General features: G+C 26.2%; 1 protein-coding gene across 2 annotated transcripts; it reads right to left on the reverse strand.

The window, feature by feature from the left end:
* Positions 1-1,945: 1,945 nt before the first annotated feature.
* Positions 1,946-5,514, reverse strand: LOC129607400 (angiotensin-converting enzyme). Of its 2 annotated transcripts, none has more exons than XM_055518398.1 (8): positions 5,381-5,514; positions 4,118-4,825; positions 3,700-4,063; positions 3,253-3,598; positions 2,946-3,166; positions 2,615-2,755; positions 2,381-2,553; positions 1,946-2,322 (listed from the first exon to the last, which is right to left on the reverse strand). In XM_055518398.1, exons 2-8 carry the CDS (start codon positions 4,608-4,610, stop codon positions 2,303-2,305), a joined length of 1,758 nt encoding a protein of 585 aa, XP_055374373.1. In that variant the 5' UTR covers positions 4,611-4,825; positions 5,381-5,514; the 3' UTR covers positions 1,946-2,302. The 2 variants fall into 2 exon arrangements, with proteins under 2 accessions (XP_055374373.1, XP_055374372.1); XM_055518397.1 differs by having other exon boundaries at positions 4,118-4,820; positions 5,381-5,503.
* Between the last annotated feature and the right edge of the window lie 5,543 nt (positions 5,515-11,057).

Here is an 11,057-nt window from a genome sequence, read left to right on the forward strand (position 1 = left end):
AAAAGGACTCGACAAGCAAGAACATCAGCAAGTTATACAATATACATATACATATATAGCGGGATATTACAAAAATCCTAAAAATTATGATATTGTCACATCACTATCTTAAAATTATTTTAAATTGCAATAATGTAATTTAAAATTGCATAACTACAGTAATGAGCCTGCAATTTACAAATTTCATATGTACATACCTCAGTAAGCAAACATTATTTTGACTTTAATCGATAACATTCTTAAATATACATACACTTGAATGTATATTAGTATTTATTGTAAATGATTGTAAAAAAAACGAGTAGACACAAGTATAATTAAAAATTATGAACTTATATTCGTTTCCTGTTATGTGCCTAACGTTTCAATTCTTAATATGATCTTAAACATCTCACAGATTCAAAATGGGGTGGGAGAGTAGTTTTAATCAAATAGTAAAAATATTTAGACAGCATGAAATATATTCTTATGGGAATCTTTCTCTTTAATAATATTTTTTTTCCACATTCAATTTACAAACTACAATTATTGTTGGGTAACAATTGAGGTTAATTAAAAGTCTGAAAGATAAAACTTACATAAGATAAACAATAACAAAGGTTTTGTATTTTAAATTGAAAATCTTCTCAGCTCATGAGAGAGGCTTTTTTATGCATTATTTTATAAGCTATTATTTTGTATAGAATGCGGTATACTGTTCTTCGTTCTACGAAGTAGATTTTGCTTGTTTGAGAAAAGCAAACAAAAGAATTAAATACAATGTAATTATGGTAGTGAAACTTTAATTTGGAAACATACTGATAAAATAAGAGAATATCAAGGAACCGGCGTTTTTCTTTTTCTTGTAGAGAGCAGTAGTGCTATTATTGAAATGAAACGCTCACGCCTTGTTGATTCCAGGGTGGCGGGTAGGTCTCGATAGATTTAATATTGCTGGGCACGATAGAATAGAGATTAACGAGCCCACGTTCTAACAAAGAGCGAGACCAGCATTTCTATCTGAAAACCGATATTTATCTCTAAATTTGAAACTCAAGAAAGAGATTTAAATGACAAGATCGCGCTTAACGAAAAAACATAACAAGATGAGAAAATAGTAAAACTTGATAAGGACCAAGTGGAAAATACTCATGGAAAATGTCTACCCAGAGAGGGTCATTTGAGGTTTCCTTTTTTATCTGGGTTCAACTGCAATATGGTCTAAATATTATATAAAATATCTTGAGTTTCTTTTGATAAATTTCATATATGTACAAGAGTAAGTTCCTTGAGATCGTTCATAATTTTGAATTAATTTTCTTCCAAGTGCACAAAAACAAGAAAACAAACCATAAAAGATAACAAAAATATTTTTGTTTTCTTTCATTCTCACCATATACCTACTCACATTTTCTTTATGTGTGTTAGGACAAAAATAAATATGGAATCTATTTATTTTCCTTGAAAATATGTTTTATAATTTAGAAAGGATACTAAGCCTAAAAGGATTCATTTGAATTTCAGAAAAAGATAAATAAGAAATTTTTTGCAAATTTCTAATTTATATAAGGCTTTTTTTTTACAAAAATAACATAAAATCTATAATTACATTTAAAATTTTATTTTGTTTTCAAGCAGAAAAGAATGAGTTTACATAGGTTTTAGATTTTTTTAATATTAGGAAACATTTTGTGTTCGTATGTCCTTGTTTGCTCTTGTTATTTTAAAGAGGAATCGTTATTTTTATTTTAATAATCATAAAATTTAATGAGTTCGTAAATTCATTGTTGTTTAATTTTCTATAATTTTCAATAATTAATTTATTTTGAACTAAATTTAGTAATCAACTTTTATAAAAAAAAAAACAAATTAAATTTTATTTATAATGAAAAACAAATTTGAGTGAATCACCAGAACTTAAGAGAAGAAAATTCTTTATACATATGTATATCGGAAATTATGTCAATGTTGTCATCATCACCTTGAAAATTATGGAACAATAAGTGGTAATTAGACTGTGCATTCAAAAACTTCAAAATCTTTTTTTTTCCTAGAAAGCTCTATATGAAATATTGCAAAGTTTATGAGTTGCAAGTTGGTATACCATAAATATTTTTGACAATGATAATTATAAACAAGCTGATTATTTTTTGTCGTAATTTTGTTTAAATTTTCACATTACAATCACTTTATTAAATTAATTATATTTTTTAGTAAACTAACATAACCTTAAAACGGAATAAAGCTATAATATTTCCTATATATCATTTTGCAATACACATAAATCGTTGTATTTGTATTACAAGCAACCATTAGAATAGTTTTAGACTTCTTCTTCACACACTAAAAAAAAATTTTATTGTTAAGACAAAAATAAAAATATTTTTTATTCGGAACGTACTGTAGGAATCATTCCATCCAGTTTCGACTTCATTTTGTTCATTTTGTTCTTTAACCCAAACATAAAGTGGGTAATAATATTCTAAAATAGCATTAGCGCTAATTTCTCTTTCACCTGTCAAATTTTCCAAAACATCCCGCCAATTTTTCTTTGATCCAAGATGCATAGCTTCTCTAAAAATGCAATTAAATAAAATAATTGAAATCCATTAATGTTTTTATTTAAAATTTTTACTCCAAATATTTTCCAGATTTGTTACTATCAGAAAAATCACAGTTATGTAATGGATATTTTGGATCACCTGGTACATAGTGACCACTTTCAATACAAAGTGCTCTATTAATTTGATACCCCATTAATTCAGAAACAAGTTTACTAAAAATAAAAAATATTTGCAATTTGTAATTGAATTTGGCTTTGGCTGAAAATATTCTAATCCTAAGAAGACTGAAGAATATTCCAAAGTTTATTGTCTCGCTCCACAGTTCTCATAATTACATTACTGTTTTATCTTCATTTCATTTATTAATTAGATTCAAGCGAAATCATTGAAAAATTCACTTACATTGTAACAGCTTTACTTGGATCAATACCATCAAAAAATTTATAACTAACATCAAAATTGAGGTTAGTTCTTTCTACTGGTGCCGAAACTCCAGCATATTCCTCTTGAATATCCCAATATTTGCAATTCATTTTCTCAGGTTTAATTTTTCCATCTAACATCATAACCCAAAATTTTTCGTTTACAAAATGCTGCATTACACCAAATATGGTATGTACACCCTAAAAGAATACACATATATTTTTTATTTAATTTTAAATTTTTAATTATTATAAAACCATATGTGTACATTGAGTCATGGTCATACCATTCTAAACAATCTATTCATTGAAAGCTCTGTAGTTAAACTATCATTTCCAATTAAACCTATTCTGTTTAAATAGCGTGGACATCCAGCTGAAATAACAGCTGCTTCACTTATTGCTTTTCCGAAACCGGGACATGCTTCTCTATCTAAACCGAATGGTAACTGTCCCCGTCTATAATTATAATGTAATTCACCCATTTGACCATGCATTTGTAAAAAGTATTTATATGTAATTTTTGGGCAATATTTAAGTGCAACTTCCGGTGGATAATAAAGAATGTCAGCTTTGCATTCACCTTGATATTCATCTTCTGATATCATTCGGGCATATTTTTCCCACAAAGAACTAAAATATAGAAAGCAATATAAAAAAATTGGATTTATCTGGAAGATAAATTGGATTTATTTTCGATTGGAAGAAAAAGTAAAAAAACTAATTCAACATACTCTGGCAAATTTTGCATGTCTAAAGACTTGTAAAATTCTTCAGTTACCTCATTTATAGTTTTTGAGGTATACTTTTGTTGATCTAATTTTATTTTAATATTTGGTAAATGTAATTTTGGAAATGGTACTTCAAAAACACTAACAGATCTCCAAGAATGTTCAATAACTTGTTCCATTAAATGTTGAGGTATAGGTTTATTGGGTTTGAGACGTACACCCGGATATTTTTTTATTAAATTATAACGAACATAAGCATGAAGTTCTTTGTATAATGGTTCAATTTGTTTAATAGCATGTTCTAATTCCATAAGAAAATTCGGCGTCTCATAATACAAATACCAAGTTCTAGATGGTGTTATATGTCCTAAAAAGTAAGATGTTTATTAAATTTTTTATTAAAAACAAAAGGCAGTATTACCATTCAGATGAGCTGTTTGCCGAAAATAATCTGTGTAATTTAGAAAGTATTCTCTTGCTACAGGTCCTATAGTATCACGCCATTCTTTCCAGTAGTATGATAATTTTTGTGGAATTTTAGACATTAAAATAACTTCTTTGATTTTTGGAACATATGCAACATTATCACGATCAGTGCAAACTTTTGCTTCATATGAACATACATTTTTTATTGTTGCAAACTGTTTCATAACTCTAAGAAGCGTCATAACCTTGTCATAATGTTGTTTCGGTAAACCTTCTAATTGAAGTTTACATAATAATTTACAACGTCTTTTCAATGTTTCATTTTTAAAGGAACTTATACGAAATGAACTTAATTTATTCGATAAATCAATTAAAAATTCTCTATAATTGGCCATCGTTTCCTGCAATACTGGTCCAGTATTGATTTGGCTATATTTTTGATGTGAAGAATCGAAAATTTCACGTAATTTCTCATAATGATCATTCATATAAATTTCTGCATTTAATAGTATTTGTTCTGCTTCAGTTTCATTTGTTTTGAATAATTCAATGAAATTTTTATCAACTTCGCTTTCTTGTTTTGCCGTTTTTGTTGTCTTTCCTGCTGATGTTGTTGTTGAGTTATTGCGCAATTTTTTATTTACATTAATATTATTTTCATTTCTTATGTCGTCACTACATCTAGTATTTGTAATGAACTGTACTAATCAATGAAAAAAAAATATTTTTTGTTTTTATGACCTTCGTGAAATAGAGTGCAATAATTTATAGGTTGCTGATAAGATTATGGAAGATTTTACATAAAATTCTTTGACCGTATTTATCTTACAAGATTTTTGACAAATAAAACCAAAAATCCTTAACGTGTATGTTTTAAGTTCTGTCATTTACGTTTCATCTTCGCGTAAATAAAAAATTCTAACCCATTTTTATATTTAAAACATTATGGAAAAAGGTAGTCTGTCTCCAAAAACGTACTGAACCAATAAGGATTTTCTAAAAGTGAAAATTATACACTTAGTTCACCTGGAACTTTTGTATTCTTTTAAAATCAACTCTATTTGTAACTGTAAACAAATAATATTAAAAATAATTTTTTTTTATAAATCTCTAGGGCAATGTGAAAAAATCTTCAAAATTTCAGGAAATATATACAAAATATTTAATCAGCAACCTAACATAGTTCAATAAAAAAAAAACTTCTTATCATTATCTTCAAACTTGAAATTTAAATTTCAGGATCATTATTATTACTTACGAGTAAGATTATGACTAATGTGGTAATAATTATCAAATGGAACACCGCCATTCTAACATAATTTAAATGCTTTTAACAAATTAATAAAAAAAATAAAAAAAAAATTATTCGTTTTGTTTTGACTTATATAAAAGTAAACTTTTCTTGAAGAGATTTATTTTAGAACTGAAATGAAAATATTTGATACTTTCATAAACACTCTCAGAGAAGAAATCGACAGCGATTCCTGCTTACAATTTGTTATCAGTGTTAGTCAGCGCTCAGCTGTTCGAATTCTCTTGCTAAATTAAAATATCATTCAAACTTAGTAGCATCATAGGCCACAGCATACAAATTTTTTACATTCACATAGCAAAAATATTAGCTGTGACAAAAATATAAACTTTGATGCCTAAACAAAGTTTTATAAAAGAGAAATTTATTCTATAACGATACAACCAATAATATTAAAAAATCCCCAATGGTGTAAACATAACGATGATGTTTTGATAAACGGAAACTCTAAATTTAATTTAGCGGAGCAGAATCAAATTTTTACCAAAATTTTAATAATTTATTCTTTGCTAAATCACTATTTTTATTAAAGAACTTTTATACTTTATTAAATTTCTATTTTAGATTAAACTACTTGAGCCAGTTTATTAAAGCATTACCAAATCTATCGTATCGAATCGGACCCATACTCGCAAGTATAACTTTGCAGGTTGTTATGTGATCTTCAAAACCAAAGACTAAAGATTTCATTTCTCATCTCGGCAGGTCTATTAAAAGTAAGCCTCAGACCAGACAATAATACTTTAATCAACTTTAGATCTGAAGGGCTAAACAAAGTCTTCATTTCCTCTAGTACCAAAGTTTAGAATGAACTTTTCTAAAAGAGAAAATCTTAAACTGCAAAGCACGGTTTGTAAACCATATACAACCGATCAAACTGTACATAAGTTCCTCTGCCGCACTAAAATATCTGTTTTCTCCTTCTCCTTTATAATTTGCATACATTAAGATATATAAGAATGCCAATGAGGACTACAATAAATTGGTTTGGATCTAACTAATTAAATTTTAGTTCTTAATTAAAAATTAAAACTAATTTTCCTATAATATATAGTAAAAGTGTTATAGATCGCAAAGTAAAAACACTTTTTTGACTTTCAACTTTTATTTGCTGATTACTTAAATTTTACATGGCTTAAAGATATTGCTGAATTTAAAATTCGATTCAAAATATTCAACACTAATATTGCTTGTGTTATACAAACATAATTCGAAGGAAATATTTTTCAAATTTTTAAGTGGAAGAATAAAAAATTTTAATTAAAATAAACTTTTCTAACAATCATTAATAAAAACGCACTTGGTTCATTTTTTCTAATTTAAAGCTTCCTACTAATTTTACGTCATAGTTTATTAACAATTTTTATTTGAACCAAAAATTTACACTGAATTAAAAAATAAATCTTATGATTATTTTTGAATTTAAATTTATTGTTTAACATTAATTTACGCTCCCTTTTTTGAGGCTACCTTCAGCAAATAATATTAATTATTAAAGTGAGTGAAAAATTTATTAGAATAAAATAAAAATATCCTTTTCTAAGAAAAATAAGTTTTTGTAAGAAAGTAGAAGAAAAAAACAGGCAAAGAATATTATGGAGAAGTTTTTTATACCGAAATTTATTCAATAAATTTTGTATCTTGTTTATCGAAAGATTTATAAAGAATTAATTAAATTAAAAATTCATGATTTTATAATGACGAGTCAGTAATTTATCCATTGCTTTTTCCTTATACAATTTATTTTGTTTGCTCTGCTGTTATTTTGACTATTCTTTTTTTTACTGTCTAAAAAAAGAGTTTTTGTTTCTTTTTGTACTTCTTATAATCCTTTAGAAATTGAATTAATAATGAAAATGTGTAATAAATGATGAGGCCAAAAATTGTTTTTGCTTCGATTAAAAGAAAAAAGGTTAGAATTTTATCGACTCATCCTTTTATGACAACAAATTTATTCATTTAGTATATTAAAGGGAAATTGTAATAAAATTGTTAATTTAATAACATAATTGTTACAAGCAAAATTTATGACGTTCTTATTACAGTATGGCATAAATTTAATTAAAATTTTTGAGAATGATTCAACAATTTTTTATTAGAGTCGGAGAGAAAAAATCGAGCAACTTATGTATGCAACTTTAGAAAACCTCAATCGGCAACACTATTTTTTAAACTATAAAAACTATAATTTTTTAAACTATAAAAATTTTTAATATTTAAATTTTTGACGGGAATTTCTTGCAATATTCAAACGGTAATTAGATGAAGTTAAATAAATATAAAATTAATTACAACGTCTACTCTTAAAACTTATTTTTTTTTCATATTACTCCATTAAAATCAAAGAGTTTCTCCTTTTACTAATTTGAAGGGAAAAAATTCTTGAACTTTATGAAAATTGTCAAAAAACAAAACAAAAAAAAACTCGTTTTTCTTTAAACACTGAAAATAATTGAATTTCATAATAAAAGACCGTATAAATAAAAGCTTAAGTAAATTTGATATCCAAGCGGATCATTCACAAGTCAATTGTGCTTCATTTTTTCTTTGTTAATAAACTTCTTGATTTTACTCAAACAAATAAAGAATAAAGGGCGAAGAAAAGAAAAACTGCTGTTGCTTGCTTATCATGCAAAAACAAAAATTAAAATCCATGAAAATGTTTTGTTTACTAACTTGACAAAAACACAAAAAGGAAGCCAAAAGAAGACAATAAGAAGAACAAAAAAAAAAAAAAGAGCAGAATTTTCACATAACTGCTAAATTTTTTCACCTTTCCTTTTTATTACCCACCTTATTGTCTTTGTAAGTTCAAAATATTTTACAATCTCTGCTGCTTACGTCAATATTTTTTTTCCATTCTCAAACTCTGCCTCTTAAAAGAGAAAAAAAAAAACAAAAGTAAAAATAAAATCAAAATTCTCTTAATATCGATTGGGTAAAATACGCACAACAACAATATTTTTCACCTTTTCATTCCTTTGAACTTTAAAAATTAGAAAACAATAGTATAGAAAATGACAATAAAGAAATCGTTATTTTGTTTCGAATTTTAATTGAATGTAATATGTATATCTCGTATATAGATTTTAGTAAAATGAAATTTTGAACTCATAAATTTGTAAAGAATCTAAGATTATAAAAAATTCTAATCAAAGATTTTTTTCCAGTACTAGTGAAAATAATTAACAAATTGTTTGAAGACGATGATTTATGACTTAAATCTAAGGCTCAGAAAGAGTTTGCAGCAGTACCTACCGCTAGAAAAAGTGAAAAATTCAGAATAATCTGCACAAAATATGCGAACAATAAACATTATGCCACTTTTTGAAAAATTTTCGGAGAAGGTTGTGTGCAACCAGTTGGAGAAGTTTTTAGAAAGAAATGAAATGTTATGAAAAGAACAATTTGATTTTAGAAAAGCAAACTCAACTGAAACTTGTTTGAATTAAATGAGTGGAAAAAAGAAACTGATGCTAGTAAAATGATAGAAACTATTAAGAATCAGTAGAGAAACATTACTCAACAAATTAAAGTCTAAACGAAGAATTAAGGTCGTTCATATCAAGCTTTGGTAAGAGATGGCAAAAAACGAAGTTGAAGGATGTCTATTCTAATGCAAGACTTATTGATCTAAGAGTACCCCGAGGCACCATTTTGTATGTAGTTTTATTTTTGTTATACATAAATGACATATAAAATGTATTATGTAAAAGTATATGTATTTTGTATGACATACCAAAAAATTATTAAAATAAAATCGAAAGTATGTTTGTTTACTGACGATACATTGATTTATATTGTATAGGGAGAAATTTATATTGTGCTGATATAATTCAACAACAAATAAATATGGACATAGGAAATTTAAAGATGTGTATGAATAAATTATTGCTGTACATCTCAAAAATAAAAGTTATGTGTACGAATGACGAAAACAGAAACGTTGAGGTTAAAACTGCAAACGTAGAAATTGAATTTGTTCACAGTCTAAAGTATTTAGGAGTTATTCTTGATAACAATTTAAGGTTTGGCAAGCATACAGGTAGCATACGAGGGAAAATATCTAGTAAAATTGGTTTCCTATTAAATATTAGAAAGTCTTTATTCGAAAAATATGCTGTAATGATGTATGATAGTCTAATTCTTCCACATATATACTTTTATTCATCTACTCTATTTATATGAAGCAAAGAAAAGAAGAACAAAAGAAGAAGCAAAACAGGGTAATGAAAATCATTCTAAAGATTGACAGGAGGACCAGCATTGCAAATAAACTTTCAAAACTGAAGTGAAGGAATATGGATCAAAGGATAAATTTAAATGCATTGCATTTTTGAAGTTAAATATGTTCTACTTCCCGAGTATTTGCAAAAAAAGTTGAATTACATACTTGGAGGAAACCTACTACTTCCACAGAACACCTTATTATACAAAACAACTCAGTTATAGAACACTTTATCAGCGTTTTTGAGAAATGATAGCAATTTTTCCACATAATTCCAGGATAATTACATTTTGTTGAATTTCCCGTTTCTGTTTGTTATTTCATTATAATCATTATTAAATTTTTTTCCTATGTTTTAAATTTTGCTTAGTAGTTAAAATTTTGAATTAATTATAAAATAGTGATTTCAGCATATACGCCTATTTATGCACCTATATATATCAGTCTATGTATATAAGTATATTGTGAACTCATTAAAACGCTCGCACTAAACCCGAACTACACAAAATGTTTAAAGCAAACAACTCCCAACCGATTTTAATATCGGACTTCTAAAAGTATTTTTTAAATTAAGAACACCAAAAAATTCTTATTAGATCCTTTTTTCTTGATTTATTTAAAAAAATTACTGGCATTTTGTTTTTTATTAAAGTTTATTGCATCGAACCATTGGCAGTTGTGTGATTTTTCAATTTATTTGATAATAAGTTTAAATTTTTCTTAATCGGATTTATCAAATTTTTATACATGTTCAAAATCATTAACTATTATATTGTCTAGTCAAGAACATTTCAAAAGGATTTAAAGTCAATTATTCATAAAAACCTCCCAAATACATTTAAGTGTATTGATTCCCAAATATCGCTCTCATAAGTATGAAAATTTATTGGAAATTTTTTTGATAAATAATAAAAAAAAATACCCGTTTTATGAGAATAGTAAAAAAAAATCTAAGTGTTAATTTAAATGTGTGAACGTACTACAAATAACATAGGTCTATATAAGAATGAATCATGAAAAATGTTTATATTAAAAGATTTTCCAAAATATTTATGCCTTTTTTTGTGTTTGTTCACAAGGACATGCGACAATATGCGTAATAAATATAGCATTCTAAATACCTATACGGTATAAAAGATATTTATTGATAAAACCTGAGTTGTTTAGATATTTTACGCCCAATGTTATTTTTATATTTATGGATATTGAGATTATAAGAAGATTTTTGTTGAAAAAAATGCCTATATATTTTACTATTTCTAACTGGAAAGACATTTTTTAGAGTATATTTTATTGACGTGTTCGTATTTCCTATAGTTTAGATGTAATTTCAAAAGAATCTTATATACTATGCAAATATTTTGACGTTAATAATTCCGAAATAATTTATTAACA

This window comes from Condylostylus longicornis, unplaced genomic scaffold (assembly GCF_029603195.1).
Source record: "Condylostylus longicornis isolate FDR11 unplaced genomic scaffold, ASM2960319v2 ptg000027l, whole genome shotgun sequence".
NCBI lineage: Eukaryota > Metazoa > Arthropoda > Insecta > Diptera > Dolichopodidae > Condylostylus > Condylostylus longicornis.

Excerpts from the sequence above, each read along its gene's own strand:
- LOC129607400 (XM_055518397.1), bottom strand. The coding sequence starts at position 5,431 with ATGGCGGTGTTCCATTTGATAATTATTACCACATTAGTCATAATCTTA. Across the intron at positions 4,821-5,380 it reads CATTAGTCATAATCTTACTC|TTCATTACAAATACTAGATG; the intron begins GTAAGTAATAAT and ends TGATTAGTACAG. Across the intron at positions 2,756-2,945 it reads CCAAGTAAAGCTGTTACAAT|TAAACTTGTTTCTGAATTAA; the intron begins GTAAGTGAATTT and ends TTTTATTTTTAG.